Genomic DNA, 19,067 nt, shown 5'->3' on the forward strand with positions numbered 1-19,067 from the left:
AAATCACACATGCAAGGTCAGTTATCATGGAAGCAGCCCTTCAGTGATGTGCAAAGGCTGTGTACAGACAGTCTAGTTAGGGTAAGCTCTCCTGCTGCATAATTCATTTCAGCTGGTACTTTTGCGGAGGAACGGGTTGTTAGGAGAGGAGGCAGAGCTGCGGGAGACTTTCTTGAACAGGATCTTCCCTGCAGGACATTGGCTTATAGAAAGTCTCCTTCTGTGTTTTTCCCCCAGAAGGCACCACTGGGGCAGAAAGTCTCAATGCTTCTCTGACTAGGTGGATTGAGGGTGCATCGAGTTGGCATATCACTCATTAGCAATGCCTCTTCTGTTGCAGTGGGGGCTGCTATCTTGGCTTCTTTCTTGCAGAGATCTTCCTCGGGCAGATACCATAAAGGGGGGGGCATGGACTTCTCTTTATGCTTTTACTAGACCCAAAAGCTGTGTCTTTTCCTTGCCATACATGGGATTTGGCCATAGGATTCTGCAGAGGGTCCTAAGTTCTTTAAGGTTCTTTTTGTCTTTTTCTGGTATCTCACCATGATGGATACAGCTCAGCTACATTGCAAAAGAAAAGCAGAAACTGCAGAGTATTCCCTTCCTATACCAGATCAGCTCATTTAAATCAAGGGACAAGCACCCAATGGATATCACCCAAAGTTTATATAGATGGTGTAAATATATGTGTGGGGGGGGGTGTGTGCATGTGTAAAGAACAGCATGGAATTAATAATGTGTTTCGTTAACTTTAAAACTGCACTGGTATCTTCCCATTAGCTGAACAGATGTCCGAGAAACAATACGTGCCTCTCAGCAGCATAATGCCTATCAGTGAGAAACAAGTCCTGAAAGTTCAATAGGATGTTATAATCAATGGTGTCAAAGATACTGACAAGATGTAAGTTTATAGAAAAGATTAAGGTGAACAACAGAGATGGAGGAGCACCGGGGATCAGATAAGGCTATAACCTTACGACAAGCAATCTGTATTGTGTGCAGAAATCTGGAACCTGTCAGGAATATTTGAAGAAAATAAAAGATTATTTAGAATGAGATAGCGAGAATGCCAAAAAATAGATCACTATCTCAGGCATCAGAATGAGAAAAATGACTAAGACTAGTAGGGTCATTTTACGTTGCTTGCTCACTGCCTAATGTAGAGAGACAGCGAGAAAAGCTTTATTTGTGGCTGTTTTGTATGTGCTTTCAGTGTTAAAAGACTGCAAACACAACCTCTCAGTGCAGTGAAGGGGCATTTCTCCCCCCTGCCCACAAGCTTCTGGAGAATGCAAATGTCAGGACTGTGAATTCCATGTTGGCTTCTCTGTTCCAATAAGCAATGCTGCTGCCGGCCAGGGGTTAGGATTGCATTTTCATTAACCTCCATAAATATTCCTTGCACTTTATAAACAATGCTTCCCCTCCCCTTCTTTTCCCTCAAAATAATTCACAACACATGGGAGGTATCACCTATTACGCTGTGCATAATTTTATATACTTCTGCTGCTCTTATCTACCTTTTCTCTCCACTAAAAAGCCCCCAATGCTGCAACTTTTCCTCATAGGAATGTTCAAAGGTTTCGTTATTTAGTAGGGGGGGGGGGGTACAGGGAAAATGAATGTGTTTGTGTGTGTTGGAGGGGGGCTATGAAAGAGTTTAAGCCAGAGGGACTTCTTTACATTGTGAGCCAACAAATGTAAACAAACAAAGTCAATCACTGAAGGGAGATTTTAAAAGATTTTGGAGATAGTGGCAGAAACTCCAGATAGTACAGAGGGGTATAATGTCATCCCACTTTATGAGGAATTCTTCATCTGATGCAAAGGTAACACAGTCTTAGTTGGGTGTTCCCATATCACTAATAAAGGGACGTGATGAACGTCCCTGTGGAACGCCCTCCCATCAGATGTCAAAGAGATAAACAACTACCTGACGTTTAGAAGACATCTGAAGGCAGCCCTGTTTAGGGAAGTTTTTAATGATTGATGTTTTAATGTATGTTTAATCTCTGTTGGAAGCCGCCCAGAGTGGCTGGGGAAACCCAGCCAGATGGGCGGGGTACAAATAATAAATTATTATTATGAAAGCTTGCCCACCTTCTGGTTCAACGCAGATTCCAAAGGGATTCCGGGATATGATGCCGTTGCAGAGAAACAAATGGACATTTAAGGTTTGGCTTGTGGAAGAGTGATGATTAAATTGGGTAGAGCTGGGACTTCAAGCTCTCATTTACAGTTTGCCGGTTTTAGTCTGGTCATAATTGTTACCTGCCCCGAGCTTTGAGTGTAAGTGGCAGGATCATAAATGTAAACAAAGAAACAAATCAACTCCAGCTGGATTTTCCCAATGCTTACAAGCCATCAGCCCGGCTTCTTTTTCTTGGTGAGCTTGTAATCAATTGTTGGAATATTTTTTTCGTTACATATTATGACTGTTGAGAGAAAAATGTCCCATAGGGTTGTAGTCAACCGACTTTTACTCAAGAGTAGACCCACTGAAATTAATGGCCGTGACTAACTTAGGTCCATTGATTCCAATAGGAGTAAATGTTAGTTGAATACAGCCCACAGACCTCTTCCATGCATTTTCAAGCAGCCAGTCCCTTGGCTGAGAGGAGCAGGATGCAAATCATGTAACCTAACTCTTTTTCAGATTACAAACCTTAATTTATTTGTTCCAGCTTTGTACCTCGAGATTCGGGCCATCGACAAAGGAACTGATAAGGTGTCCAGCCAGCGCTTCTCATATTTTGGTTCATTAGCTATGGGTGAAGAAGGTGATGATGGCGCCTGTATAGAATAAATGAGAATCAGTAAGCACAGTCTACTAGATCACACTGTGTAGGAAACATGAATATTTATCTGTGGATGTGCCCTTTCTCAAAACTAATAAGGCAGAGTAATATCATTGTTTGGGAAATTCAGAGTGCATGAAAAAGCCACAAAAAACAATAATTTATGTAAAAATGGAACATTTGTGAGCTGTCTGAGCTCATTTTCTCCTATTATTTGTGCAGTGGTAACATTGCTTTTATTTCTGTTAAAAGCATAAGCCTCACACATGACAACATAATGTTTAAGTGATAAATAATACTAATTTACATGTAGCAGACCTGTCAGAAGTCTTATTTACTTCAAAAGCGCAATAAAGTAAGAGGATAATGTGATTGCAAAACACTGTACCTTGTCAGTTTTTTTTCCAATTTCAGAGATAAATAAAAGAAAATGTGCATGTCTATCTTGATATAAGGAACTATGAATACAAAGTTCTTCATGGGCACACCATGAGCTTTGCAACAAATTATTGTTTCCTTATTTACTGCATTTAAGAACATGAAACTACATGTAACCTCTGCAAAGACAAATCATATTAACTGCCTTGTAAATAAACAAAACTTGCACAGATCAAATCTGAAATAACTTGTTCTGATGAGGCATGGTACTAGACACTATTTAGTACAAAAGTATATAATCAGATACACAGAAGCAAACACCAATATTGGCATTTCATTGGTAGAGTTTGTTTCTATTCCTGCAAGATGTTATATGTCCATTTTTGAAAGCTCATTGAAAGCAAGGGTCAAATATCCCCATGCTCCTTCAGTCAAAACTTTCTTTCAATTAGTGGTTCCAGCTCCAAAAACAGCACCCCTCACAGATAATGAGTGTGCTAATCATGTGTTTGCTTCATAGCTGATAGCAATTTAAGAAGCTGCACTATTCCCACTGGTGCCTGAAGTTTTGCAAATAATTGCAAAAGTATTGCTAAGCTTGCCAACTAAGAAAGAATTAAGCGAATAAGGTGTTTTCATGAGAAATACTCTGGCATTAGCCACTGAAGAAACAGACCATATGTCCTGTAAATTGGCACAAGTCAGAATGTACAGTAACAACAGATCATCAATTTATTTCATTTTGTAGTTTGCCCTATCCTAAAAGTTCCGATATTCAAAGAGGGACCATATATCGCCTTGTTCATTCACCAGCCTTATAATGATGAAAAGTCTTGCAATTAATGGCTGGGAAGACGATTGATGAAATGTGGCATATTCAAAGATCTCGGAGTGCAGCAAAGCAGACATTTTCACATTTTACATAAAAGTCATTGCCATTGCATTGTTCTTCACTTTGCCACATGAGAGAGCCTGACACTCAGCAAGAAAAAAGTGACACATCATGAAATGTATTATTCATTCAGTGAATTGCACTAAGTAGTACTAAGTAGAAAGGTGATAGCAACTGCACAATATGAAATACTTAGTGCTTCAGATTAATAAACATGCTTATTAATCCATACGTAATACAACACACATAAACGTCTCAGGATACAAGCCTCTACTTAATTTATACCAGCTATAGAATTTTAATATTTGTTCCTCTGTCCTGGTAGATCTTGGATATCTTCTTGCTCCAGCCACCCTGCACTGGCCCAATGTCACCAATACATCAGTGTAGTGTTGCATTGTGTCTACATCACCTCACAGATTGCCCTGCTTCAGAATTTCACCCACGATGATTTAAGAGGAACTTCTGCTCTTCCATCACAGTTGGGAAACAAGCACAATGCACAAGCACAATGCATCTCACATGACATCAGCAGTGACAGAAGTGCAACTGAACTTTTTTTTAAACCCTGAACTTTTTTTTAAACTTTAATATTTATAAATAAACGCTTCCTCCTAAATTGCAGAGTAACCAGCTCCTTCCTTTCATTTTATCATTTTGTCTTTCATCACACAGATGAAATGATTTTCGTGACATTCTCTAATACATCAACAGCATTTATTAATGGCTTAGTATTTCTACGGTGGCAAACTTTTATGGTGGCTTTGCACAAGACGGAATGTGGAAGTGTGAACTACAAAATATGTGAATATACAGACTCAGACAAAACATGGAGATGTGGTTGCATGAAGCAATAGGGACCCTCCCCCCAGTTCCATGGAATACATTGTACAGAGGGTGGGGGCAAAATCCTTAATAATAAGCTGTACTAAAAAATTAAATCACAATCTTGGGTTGCAGAACTCAGTTACAGAACTTGATTTACAGGACGGCCACAAACATAAAATGCCTTTGGTATGCAACTCTGGTATTCTTACCCTGCACATCAATTACTGAACCATCTTTAGTTGGGAAACAATGCCTTTAATGGTACAAAGGGGCTGCTACTAATAGCTGCTACAGCCCACCTCAAACACCTCCCCCATCCAGGGCAAGCCCAAGTCATTTTGCTGACTGAGGTGGAGCAGGAAATGGAGCCATCCCCCACAAAGGTCAGGGCCGGTCAAGTTATTTGGAACTTGCAGAAGAAAATCCCACAAGTGACTTTCCTCCTCCCCAGCAGTTAAAAAACACAACACTAATAAGTTAAAGAACTAAGCCTTTTACGATGCCCACAATCAACTGCCTAGGCAGCCACCTTGCTCCCTACCTTATGGTAGGGATGGCCTTGCTCAAATCTTAAACCATTTAAATTAACAGCATAGGAGCCAAGGAATGTGCAAAATGTGTTAAACGTCCCCACACTTCCATTTTCCCCAGTCCAAATGGCCTCTTCACCTGAAGGAACTGTTTGCTTCACAGGGTTAGGTACGCGGTGCCATATTCAGCTGAACTGCAGTTCTAGCATAAGCTGGCACAATAGGACCCACTCCTCACCATTCCCAAATCTGCTGCAGAGGGATGGGGGGAAACATCAGAAAAGATTTAGAGGGCAAGTGAGGGGAGGGGAGGGGGAGAAGGTTTTATCTCACAAGGAAAATCTTTGTGCTGATGGAACCGTAGCTTTAGAACTACGTTGAATACAACCCATGGTTTTTCTTAGTGGGACCACTAACAGTTGATTGGGATAGAGGGAAAATAACACAGAGAAAACAGGACCGTGTGTCGCGTCTGTGCTCAAAATCAGAGTTCCCCTGTGTTTGCATTTACTTAAAGCTAGAAGGCTCAGGAGATCAAGTTATGCTTCTCTGACATAAAAAGTCAGTGTGGTAAGAGTGTCACACTAGAAACTTGGAGGCCAGGGTTCAAATTTCCACTCAGCTATGAAGCTCACTAGATGACCTTGGAGCACACACTGTTATTCAGCTTAAACCACCTTTGGTTCTCAGATACATTAGCAGAAATAGGCAAAATATAATAATAATAATAATAATAATAATAATAATAATAAAAAAATTATATGTTGCCCATTTGACTGCATTCTCCTAACTACTCTGGGTGGCTTCCAACAAATTAAAAGACAATGTGACATCAAACATTCAAAACTTCCCTGACATCAAACATTCAAAACTTCAGATGACTTCTAAAAGTCAGGTAGTTTATTTTCTTGACATCTGATGGGAGGGTGTTCCAGATATCTTCATTTGTATTACAGATCTTGGTTTGTATAACAGCAGGGCATAGTCTCTGACTTAATATATGAATCAATATTTTTTTCCAACCTCTATTTGGCTTAGACTGGACTCGACTTTTATCCGAGTTGAAGATAATTAACACTGAAATAATGAAAGTAGCACGAAAGAAATATATCCATACACATGTCAGGCAATTAAATCCATTTCAAAGGGGACAGAACATTACATCCCAAATAACAAGCGGACAGTTGAGATCCCTTTGCTACAAGAATTTAAACGATTAGCAACACAGGACTCATGAAAATGCTCAATTGTCATTCCTTGAAACTAACGCCTTCTGTCAAGGGAAATGTTTTTGCTCAGTAAAGCTAAAATAAATATCCAGACTTAAAATTAAATGAATTCACCTAGTCAAACATGAAGCTTTCGGTGTCTTTATTTCTCCAGAGAGTCAGTCCATGCAGAAATGACTGGCTGTCAAAACTGGAGACAGGGGCTCAACAGGGTACCACCATTTACACAAGAATAACAAGGGCTCTGATAGGTTTGGCTAAGAGAGAGTGATATTTTTTCCACAGTTACATGGTGAGCAGTTCCCATGTATTTTCGTGCAGACAGAGAAGCAGGACAGAGTTATAGACAACTGTATGTAACATGCAGCTTGGCCCCATTTTATGCTACCAGGAGATACAAATTGCAATTCAACAAAGCTGTGTGACCAGAGAGGTGATACACACAAGGGCTAGAGATTTCTTTGGCTCTCCTCATTCCACCCTGGAACAGTGATAAGCCACCCTTCAGTGAAAGATGGAGTTTCTGGCATCAAATTTTCACATGAAGTTCCTGGCTGCCTGGGTCATCTTCAGCTATTTTGAATTTAGTAAAGGTAAAGGGTAAAGGGACCCCTGACCATTAGGTCCAGTCGTGACCGACTCTGGGGTTGTGGTGCTCATCTAATTTTATTGGCCGAGGGAGCCGGCGTACAGCTTCCGGGTCATGTGGCCAGCATGACTAAGCCGCTTCTGGCGAACTAGAGCAGCGCACGGAAATGCCGTTTACCTTCCCGCCAGAGCGGTACCTATTTATCTACTTGCACTGACATGCTTTCAAACTGCTAGGTTGGCAGGAGCAGGAACCAAGCAACAGGAGCTCACCCCATCGTGGGGATTCAAACCGCCGACCTTCTGATCTGCAAGTCCTAGGCTCTGTGGTTTAACCCACAGTGCCACCCACATCCCTTACATTAAAGCTAACACAACTGCTCAGTTTTTCAACCAACCACAAGCACAACATGAAGGCAACAGTCATTTCTCATTGGGTGCCCACCCCGTCAACTAGTATTCAGCCATGCTGCTGGGGCCAGCATCAAGGGTTTGTATGGATGGGCATCTCCAAAGGCTCCCTGGAGCCACCTGGTCTTGCAACAGTGAGAAGGTAGACTGACTGAGGGAGAGGGATCCATGAAAGGTGAGCTATCCAAGGACCCCCCAAAACCTGAAACTGACACTGTACACAGCTTCTATGTATCTAGCCATTATGGCTAGCCGCCATCAATAGACCTCCTCTATGAATTCCCTTGTATAGCCAAATTATATGGCCAGGTGTTGAAGAAACACCTTATTTTATTTGCCCTGAGTCTCGCACCTTCTTTCAGCTTCTGCTTGTGGTGGTGGCAGAACACTTTCTCTTGGTTGAAGCAGCTACCATTTCTACCTCAGAATGCCTCTGGAGCAATGTTGTGTCATGGGCCATAACACAGGTTCATTCCAAGGGTCTTCTATGGGCAATTGGTGGCCACCTTGCCATAAATTTCAGCCAGATTTTGATACAGACTTTAACTAGCAGTGACCTATTGGGAAAAGTTGGAATCTGTGTTTAGATATTAAGCCATTGTGGTCAAGGCAGGGGTGGGAAAGAGAGAGGAGAGGGACCCTGCAATTAAACAAAACAAAACAAAACAAAGCAAAAGCAAAAGGCACACTGCTCAAAACTGAAAGAGAAACACAACAAGTTTTTCAGCAAGAGTGAAGCAACCAGTTCTTGTAAAAACAATAAAACTTTTTTTTTTTAAGTAGCAGAACTAATCAGACATCCTTTCTGCTGCAATGTGCCTAATGCTTACACGAAGAGGAAGAAAAGAAACTCATGGGATCACAGTCAGTTAGAGCTGTCAGCTTTTCATATTCTTATGACAAATGATTTGCAGTACTTGGGCAAGTTTCTGTTTTAGTTCTGTGAATGACTGTAAAGCTCTATAGAGGGGGAAAAGCGAACAAATTCCTTATCTTGTTTTTAGTAATTTATAAAGCTCCAATTAAGGCTGCCTCTGGATGGAAGAATCAACACATAGCCATACATTAGAAATTCAGATTCCTAGGAGTGGAAATCTTTTGCTGAGTATATTGAAAATACTGTAGATTCCGGCGTATAAGACGACTATTTAACCCCAGAAAAGAGGTTCAAAAGTCGGGGGTCATCTTATACGCCAGGTATGGGTGGCGGGCGGCGGGCTCCGCGGTGGGAGAGAGAGCAACCCGAGCGTCCACTGTACATGCAACAGTATAATAAATGTTGAAGTGATGTAAGATAGGAAAACAGAATTAGAAGAATATATCAAAATATGCAGCAATGGTGGGAAAGTTAAATGAACCTTGGAAGGGGAGGGAGGGAAATCAATATATGTTTGGTATAAAAGATGTTTAATTTGTAATGTGAAATTTGAAAATTTAGGGGGGGGGGGGGAATTAAAAATTGACATTCCTGAAATATTTATTTTGTCTAGTGACAATGAATACAAAGATTACAACCCTTTGTTGTAAACAGGACTGAACAAGTTTAAGATTCTATGAGAAATGCTTTTACCACCTGGAAGCTGAAACGAGACTTTGCATATAATTAAGATAGCTTGCATATTATTTCCATGGATATGTTCAAAGGCAACACTAACGGACATTTCCCAATCATTTTGGCTAAAATCTTACTCTGAATTAGCTAATCTGCATTAGAAAACATTGGGGCGGGGGGAGTCAGTCCTTGAAAAATATTTGCCTATTGACTGAGAAATCGTAAGATCTCTTCCACATTCTTGCTTATTTTCAACTTATACTTGCAATGAAGATTTTTTATATTCTCAAAACTCTTATCTGTGCCAGTGGAATTGGGATTAGGAAAGAGCTCTGTTTTGTACCAGGTACTAGCAATATTTTAAACATATAGAGGTCAGGAGTAGAGCTAGCAAGCACCACCCTCAGACCCCCTCCATACCCTTTGACATACTCCCCACAAAACATTCCCATACCAAAGACAACTTTGTCAGTCCCTGACCCTCCACGGCAACACTTGCCTATTTATTTTATTGCAGGAGTAGGGATCCTCCAGACCAGGGTCTGCACCCAGCCCTCAGCCTAATTTCACGTGGGTTTGGGGACCCCAGGGGGAGAAGAGGTGGCTGGATGATGGAATTGGCTTTCTATTAGCTCCACCAGTGGCATCACCTGTTGGAGGAGGAAATGGGGAGGTTCTACATGCATTTCCCTCCTCCTCAGGCACAGTTAACATTTGGCAGTGACAAGCTTCACAACCCCCAAGCGCTAGATGTAGGACTTATTTTACACCCATGAATTTTGCTAAGGGAAATCGCTGTAGCTCTGCGGTAGATCGTCTGCTTTGCATGCAGGTGGTATCTCCAGGTATGGCTGAGAATGTCCCCTTCCTAGAAACTTTGAGACCTGCTGTCCACCAGTGTAGACAACACTGAACCAGATGGACTAAGAGCAGAAACACAGGCAGTTTCCTGTGTTTCTAGACACAGCCTTCTTCTGGGTGTTCACTGCTTCTTCTGGATCAGGGGAATAAATTATTGATAACACATTGGCCTTTAATATCCTTGATTAAAAAGTAAGCTTTTTTAAAAAAGGGGGGGAATCCAATTGAATCCCTGTTTGTATTAAAATGGTCTATATTAAAAAATTAAACAGTGAAGGAAGTTTTTAAAACACAAAAGAAATGACAGGGATATGTATAATATTCACATAACTCTACAACTATATAGACTGATTTTTATGTTGTATTCATATTTTCCCTTTGTTTCGCTGATAGCCTTCACTGCCAATTTAGCCATTCATTCAATTTGCTTTGCTTGAAAAGTGGAAGCCTATGCAGAAGTGCGGAATTTTTTATAATTGTGCCATTTCTGTAAAACCAGTATTTCTATCGAGCTCAAAACATCTGTAGTAGACACAAACCCATCCTGAATATCATCGCCTATTCTTGATAATAACCTTAAATACAGTTAATCATAGCATTTCTTCGGTATGCACAATAATTGTTTGTCGGTGCCTGAACAGTATTCTCCCCCCCCCCTGGACTTTTGAAAAGAAATCCTGGTCATTTCCTGTGAATAAACATTTTACTTTTAAATTCCATTGAACATTGTGTCCACAGGTGTCTTTCCTGCCCTGTTTCAGAGAGGCAACCAGTCTCCAAGTCCTTAAATCTTTGTATGATCCCCTTTGATTCCTTCTCTCTTCTCTCACCTTGAATACTATTAATCATCTGGCTGTCTTTGGCCTTTCCTTTTCACATCTTGATCCCAGCACTCCTTTCAACCATTTCACATCTGGGCTTATAGCACGGGCTATAGCGCTGAATGTCAAGGTTTCAAAGCTTTGATTGTCATCCTTTCCAATTTATGCTCAGTACAATCTTCTCCCCTGTAGTTCCATGTCTTTAACAGCCTTTCCTCACACAGCCTTGTGACTCTTGCTCCTTTCCAGAATATTACAGTGGTACCTCGGGTTAAGTACTTAATTCGTTCTGGAGGTCCGTTCTTAACCTGAAACTGTTCTTAACCTGAAGCACCATTTTAGCTAATGAGGCCTCCTGCTGCTGCCGCGCCGCCAGAGCATGATTTCTGTTCTCACCCTGAAGCAAAGTTCTTAACCTGAAGCACTATTTCTGGAGTCTGTAACCTGAAGCGTATGTAACCTGAAGCATATGTAACCCGAGGTACCACTGTATCTGACATCTTCTCCCTTGCAGTTCTATATCCCTCACTTGTTCTGTGGTCACCTGCTACACAGGAAGCTGCCCGCTACTGAGGCAGACCATTGGTCCATACTCTTTAATCTCCATGCACTAGCAGCAGCGCTCCAAGATTTCATATGTCTCTTCTAGTACTACCTGGAGATTCCACGGATTGCACCTGAGACATTTTACATGCAAAACAGTTGTGCTTCCACTGAACTGCAGCTCTCAGTGAAATCCATCCTTCATGGTTTCAGCTCTTCATCTCCAACAACTCCTTTGACAAAGCTCTCCTTTAACCACAAAAGTTTATGGTGCCAATAATGTAGAAATTCCAAATAAGATACCCAAGATTTTCATAAACTGCTAAAGTAGTATGTGCTGATAATAGAACTCCCACTGCTAAATTCTACCCAACAAGTTTCAGGTATCAAGAATTTCAGGGGTTTTCTGTGCCCCCACAAACCTCCTCTATGGCTCCTGCAGGTGATACACAACAAATACAACCATGTTTTCTGTATAGTGATTACAATTCATATGGGGTAGCCAGGCCACCTGAAGAAGCATCACACCCTAGCTTTAGACTCAGTAGTCCTCTCATCATGTACAGGCAGTTGTCTGCCTGTGCTAAGCTCATGACTGTGTACACTACCTAAACAATGTTTTCTCCAACTATGTTGTGAGTGTGTGTGTTTGTATATGTACATATACATACAGCACAGGGGAAGCCAACCACTGGGTTAGTACTTCTTCAGTCAAAGGCATCACATTGCCTGTCCCTGACTCAAAGGACTCTGCCCTAGTGAACCACAATTAATCCACTCTGTAACTGCTAAGGCAGGCAGACCCCTTTATATGAACTGACTTATCAAAATATTGAAAATAATAAATGAGGACAGAGTTAGCAACTGAGGTAGAGCTGCAACTCCTATTTAAGACTCCGTCTGAGAATGTCAGCTGCTGAAGCAACATCTGAGCTCTGCGCTTATAGCAGGGGTCAGCAAACTTTTTCAGCAGGGGGCCGGTCGACTGTCCCTCAGACCTTGTGGGGGGCTGGACTTTATTTTGAAAAAGAAAGAAAGAATGAATTCCTATGCCCCACAATTAACCCAGAGATGCATTTTAAATAAAACCACACATTCCACTCATGTAAAAACACCAGGCAGGCCCCACAAATAACCCAGAGATGCATTTTTAATAAAAGGACACATTCTACTCATGTAAAAACACACTGTCCGTGGGCCAGATTTAGAAGGCAATTGGGCTGGATCTGGCCCCTGGGCCTTAGTTTGCCTACCCATGCCTACCCATGGTTTATAGACTCCAGCTTGAGGTTTCCATGGAGCGGTCCATGGTACCATTGAAGTTTCCCCTACTTCTGGGATTATTGCTCAAAACAAATATGACTATCTGATGCAACCTCACTAGACTTACTGATATCTGCAAAGTGGTTTAATATCAGATGCCTGTCTTTAGAATGCCAAAGGAGATACAACAACTGTTTTTGAATTTTTGAAGTGAGATTTCAGTACACCAGCTATTCTTCAGGCACCAGCTGTCGCTAGCTCAGCTGACAGGACCAGGGAGGTAGTTTGGGAGGATTTCCATTTCAGATATCAAACATTTACGTTATTAGACAAAAAATATGCCCAGTCTACATAGATATCAGTATCATAGTTACAGCTGTTGAAATGAAAAGACAGCTTAAGCAATATTCACATTCTTAAAGAATCAGGTCAATACAGGACCTGGTGTGATAAACTCTGAAAATGCAACAAGGTGCTCCGTTTCTTTTTTCTTTTTTTAAAAAACCTGGGTCAATTCTGGGGGGAAAGAATGTACATGAAACAAAAGATACTGCACCATTTCACTGAACAGATGACATTTCCTAGGGGGGGGGGAATAATGCTGGTAACTGACATTTCTAAACCTCCTTATCTGACCATTTGATCACAGTTCAATCTGATAAATGCTGCCTCATGCTTGTGCTTTCAACAAACCACCTTAGAAGCTGAAGCCACTTTCATTTTCAGGCATTTGAAATCTTGGCTTTTGATCTTGGGGAAATAGACATCTTCCACTTGTTCAAATCTTTTTGTTTCTGATGAAGGAAGGTTGTGACTTTTCTACAGGGCCAGATAAAATATGAAGTATTTTTGCTCCAGTTCTATTCCCCCCCCCCATCTCTTGGGGGGTGTGTGTTCACCTATATCTGGCTTCTCAAATGCAATGGAGCTGAACACAGAAGACTCCTTTTCATTGATATATGAAAGGCAATGTCTTTTAAATTTAGTGTGCTTTCTTCTCCACTTGCTAATTGGGTCTCAGCCTGGGCTGCCCCACCCCTGAATCACCAGGCCTTGGTAAAGTATACCCATTCTCTCCACTGCATGCTTGGACCCTGTGATATTCCTTCTTCTTCTTCTTCTTCTTCTTCTTCTTCTTCTTCTTCTTCCTCCTCCTCCTCCTCTTCCTCTTCCTCTTCCTCTTCCTCCTCCTCTTCTTCCTCTTCCTCCTCCTCTTCTTCCTCTTCCTCCTCCTCTTCTTCCTCTTCTTCTTTTAATGACACCTCACTCCACATCTTTGAACAATTTCCCCCTGAACATTTTCTCAACTATTCAAAGAGTCCCGATACAGTAAACTCCAATCTAGTCCTCTTGCACCCACAGGATCTACTCAGACCATTATATGGTACTAGAATAAACATTCTTGAAATTTGTTAAATGGCATAAGCCACATTTGTTCTCCTGAGACTCAAGTCACAAACTACACGTGCAACTAGGCAAAGTGATATAAGCCACTTACTGTATTTGTTGAGTTTCCATTTAAGTGTAAACCACTGTCAAAGAGAGGGGAGGACGTGCCACTGCTGTGATCACTTGATGGTCCAGGGGAACCTAAAATGCAGCATATTTTTTAAAAAAAAGTGTTATAATTTGTTTTCATCAGTGGAAAGTTAATGCACATGACTGAAGAATTGCAGTGTATATGTACAAAATGGTGAGTTCATCCAAATATCTTCATCATACTGTATATATCTAGATCTATATCATCTATATCAATATTTATATGATTTAACTCTAATAGCTTTGACCATGCTCTATACATTTCTTAGCATGAAAGACAGAGAAAGCAAAATAAATAAATAAATAAATTGGATGGTAGTCTAAATTTCTTAACTGAGCTTATGAGACCACAGAGTTTCGCAGCAGAGACACATGTCAATCAAATGCATGGGATGGCATTTAGTGTTGCTCAAGTGGACATGTGATTCTCCCAATGCTGCACCTAGACTGTGCTGAAGCCAGGAAAGCAATACAGCGCCACCCACGTGGCCCCACCAGCCGCTACCGAGATCAACTATTCTCAAGGAAGAACTGCCCAAAGAGTTTTCTGAAACCCAACTGGTGATGTAAGGAACATCAAACTGATTTAAGAATTGGCTTAGAAGTCTCCTCCTCTGTGAAAGCTAATTAGTCTACTCCTTTTCCAAAACCTTAAAAGTCACCCCAGGTTGAGGTGTAAGAAGCCTGTCATCTCAATGAGCTGAGCCTCTGGGTGTATTTAAACATTTTAAAAGTTATTTCCTTTTCTTCTCCACATTAATTTCTAATCATATTTACACACACACACACACACACACACACACACACACAGTATTTGATTTCTTGCAAGCATGACTTCGTTATGGATCATATGCCCTTCCCTGTCCATTTTTGTGTGTGCAGTGCCCTCTCTGTAGTAACCCTTTCATTTCCTCCAATTCTAACTCTTCCCTCAAGAGTTTAGCTCTCCTATCATGCTCTAGCTCCCCACCTATAAGCACAGTGCAGGGGAGCACACAATACTAATAGAAAGCAGTCAAGGGGAAGAAACAGCTCAGTTATGAATCTTTTCATGCAGAAAGGCCTCAGGTTTGAGCCCAACCCAACTCCTACTACCCTTCTGAGAAATACCCCACCCCACCCTCCCACTATATATAAGGGTCTGGTGACTTCTGCTTCAGTGTATCTGAAGAAGTGTGCATGCACACGAAAGCTTATACCAGAACAAACTTAGTTGGTCTATAAGGTGCTACTGGACATTAATTATTATTATTATTATTATTATTATTATTATTATTATTATTATTATTATTATATCCCGCTTTGGCAGGGAAAAGACTTTTGTCTGAAACCCTGGAGAGCCACAACCAGTCAGTGTGATTGACAGTACTGAGCTAGTCAGTCAGTCTCTCTCTCTCTCTCTCTCTCTCTCTCTCTCTCTCTCTCTCTCTCTCTCTGTGTGTGTGTGTGTGTGAGAGAGAGAGAGAGAGAGAGAGGGAGGGATCTGGTCGGCAGGTCCCCAGGGGGTACTCAAGGGTACATAGTACCAGCACCTCCTTCCACCTCCCTTTTTGGTTAAAAAGTGTGACACTGTAATAACTTCATGGTGAGTACTGACACCTATTTTTCTAGAAAAAAAGTACTGTCTCTGATTCTCACACGGACACTCTATTATTTGTTTGTATAAAAATTAGTTGTATGCCACTTTTGGGGGGGCATAGCCCACTCCATGTGGTTCGCATGCATAAAGACACAGTATCCAAAAAATAAATAAATTGCAATAGGAGTAGCATTAACAATAATTTAAAAACATAGTCAACTTAAAAAATAAAATAATCCTGCAGACATAGAAAGCTATTTTAAGATTTATAAGCTTGTCTAGCAATGAAGTGAAGGGAGACTAAAATAAATAGATTTTAATAACCTGCTCAAACGTTTGTAGTATAGCATCTCTCTCACTCTCATACATACACAGACTTGTGGGAGAGAGAGCAGGGCATAGAAATAGACTTCCTTAATACTTTTTAAAATCCCTTCTTTAAAACCATCTCAATTGCATTCATATTATAAACTCCAAATTATATTGTTTTGAAAGTTGGTTTTCCCTTGCTAAACCACTGACACCAAAAATTATTCTTTTTTCTTATTCATTGTTAGATAGAATGGCATAAATAATAAAAAAAATCTAGCGATGTATTTCATTTACAGAGAGTAAACTTAGAATCTTTTTTTCTAAATAAGCTGCTTGCATTGCAAAATACTTTCAATTTTCTAAGCAATAATAGCAGTGGTGGTAAGACATGACATCACCCTTCAAGTAGTTTTCAGATCACCTCACAATCCTGACATTTACAAAAAAATATTCACACTTCTAATCAACATGAAGCAGAGAATGATCTGGAAAAAATCTAGAATTTCAACAGTCTTAGATGCTAAACTGTTTCCATCTTAACGTGCTCACATCTGCCTCCATCCTTCTTTCTGGCTGGGTGATACTATCAGTTTTAACTTTAAGTATCTTCTCTCTCCTAATAACTTTGATACAGCCAAAGATGATTTATTGCTAAACACAAATAAACTTAGCACTCAATCAGTTTCTTCATCTGTTGATTTTTTTAAAAAAGACACATAAACCAAAAATATATGACTTATGACCCAAGAAGCCCAATCCAGCCTACAGGGCTGATACTGTGTTTGACAACTGTCCTGTTTTTGTACTCTACTTCTGGGTAGAAAGCACACATGGCTAGTGGGATGTGTTCCTCTTGATGGATTGTGCATTCATTGAAGTAAATACTGAATTTATCTTAGAAGTACCCAATTTTGGGTGAGATCAGTGGTGCTAGATTGGCTCCACACTTGCACCATGACCACCTCGTCACTGCCTCCCCCCTCCCCATCTAGATACTGGTAAACAGCAGTGACTCAACCAACCAGAGCTTAGGTGCTCCACCAAACTGAGATCCAAAGATCATTTACTTGGTCAAAGGACCTTACTTCCAATGAAAGACACTTCAAGACCACAATGATAGAAAGAAAACAACAACTTAAAAACACCATTTCTTAAAACGTATTAACAAAGCCCAGAATAAAAAATCCTAGAGTCCAACAGATAACTGTAAAACAAAATATTTATTTCCACCACTCCTTAAACTTGGGGATCCTCTTACCACATATTTATACACCAATAACTAAAATCAGTATTTCCATTTGCACATTACACCATTAGCCTCAATAAAATCTATACTGGATCCCTAATTTCTATACTTTCCTGGATTGCTGATTATAAATTTATATATACATCACCCACAATGAGTAGCAGGGCTTTTCTGGTCTGAGGATCTGTACACGTTTCACACATATGCCTGAGAAGATGATCTCTCTCCCTCGCTCTCTATGACAGTGGGTATGATGGAACTTTTCCCAATAGTCTGCTTTTGACGACTTTCAGTTGAATCAGGAATTAATGGGTGCACGCTGCCTACACACTGCAGTATTTTTACCTTCTCTGTTTTCATAAGCTTCCCCCTCTTTGGCAGTGAAAGCTAATTAGTGGGCTCTAGTCTAAGAAACTTCCTGCACAAATCAAATTCTGAACCATTTTTAAATAGCTGACATGGCAACCTGGCTGCAATTTAACAGAATGATTATGATTCTTAGAACATACTTGTTAAAAAAAAAACACCACGAGTTTGATGCAATAATTACATTGAGCTCAGCTATATGCAGATAACTCCTGTTAGTTTCAAAAGCACACAGAAAATCGCAGCACTGCTGCAACCTGATTCTTTGCATGTGTGCAGGAGTGGGCAACAGTCCACGTGGCTGTGCTATGTTTATAACTATTGTTATTACATAGGTGGGGCTTATCTTCCGAGTCTTTCCTACCCAATCATACTGCTCTTCCTCTTAGGGGCCAGTGATTGGGTGAGAAAGATCCATGACACAAGCCCTGCCCAAGTGGGTTACAATATTCATACATGTATCACAGGAAAGTGGCTTGCATGCATGCCTAAACATATATAAACATTAAATAATATAGCATTTCCATATAGAATCTTTCCTGAACTAAAGCATTCATGAATGAAATATTGTTTGTGTGCAACTGTCTGCTTGTTATGAGAAATATCACAGGGAGGAAAGTGTTTTGCTCAGATCCATTAATTTTCCCTTACCCAATGGGAGCTTTAGAAATGATGGAGCTTCCCTGAGGTACTGAACAGTGATGGTAACTTCATCGCCAGCATTTCGCAGTAGATGCACCTGTCAGTGTGACAAATAACAGCTACTTTATACCAAAGAAGAACCAGCCACAGAGAGCAAAATAGTGTACATCAAAAAAGCCACATCTTCGTAGTTTTGTCAGGAATCCAATATTCATGCTTGCTGCTGGAATGAAGAATATATTGAGGGTTAGACCACAAAAATATAAATGACAAAGAAAAGAATACCTACAATAGCTGGAGAGTCTGAAAAAATTAAATTTAAAGAGGGAGCTGTGTTTGCATAGTGCAAGGTGGCCGAGTGGGAATGACATCCTTCAAATACAATTCTGGTAATACAATTAGAGCACAACCCAACCAAAGTTAAATACTTAACAATCTCCTAGATTTCAAACTGGTAGTGGAGGGGAGGAAATTAAACAAATGCTTATCTCTTCCATGCAAATCAACAATCTTAACTTGCTGCATTGTGGAAATTATGTCCTTCATGGCATAATTAGTATTATTTAAGTGCCAGTAAATGTCATTTGAAACAGGAATGTCTTCATGTAACCCCTGAGAGTGTATAAGAGTAATCTGAATGGGAGTTTATCAAGGCATGTATTGTCTAAGAACCACAGACAATTCGCAAT

The 19,067-nt window shown here is 40.5% G+C and overlaps 1 protein-coding gene across 3 annotated transcripts in view; it reads right to left on the bottom strand.

The window, feature by feature from the left end:
- Positions 1-19,067, bottom strand: part of SNTG2 (syntrophin gamma 2) — a 220,894-nt gene that overhangs the window by 63,049 nt on the left and 138,778 nt on the right. For all 3 annotated transcript variants that reach the window (XM_028722423.2, XM_028722422.2, XM_028722424.2), the window contains exons 7-9: positions 18,388-18,475; positions 14,193-14,284; positions 2,666-2,793 (exon numbers count right to left, since the gene is read on the bottom strand). In XM_028722423.2, the coding sequence (XP_028578256.2) occupies positions 2,666-2,793; positions 14,193-14,284; positions 18,388-18,475 (308 nt within the window). The remainder of the gene's footprint in view (positions 1-2,665; positions 2,794-14,192; positions 14,285-18,387; positions 18,476-19,067) is intronic.

The sequence above is a fragment of the Podarcis muralis genome, chromosome 3 (genome assembly GCF_964188315.1).
Source record: "Podarcis muralis chromosome 3, rPodMur119.hap1.1, whole genome shotgun sequence".
Lineage (NCBI taxonomy): Eukaryota > Metazoa > Chordata > Lepidosauria > Squamata > Lacertidae > Podarcis > Podarcis muralis.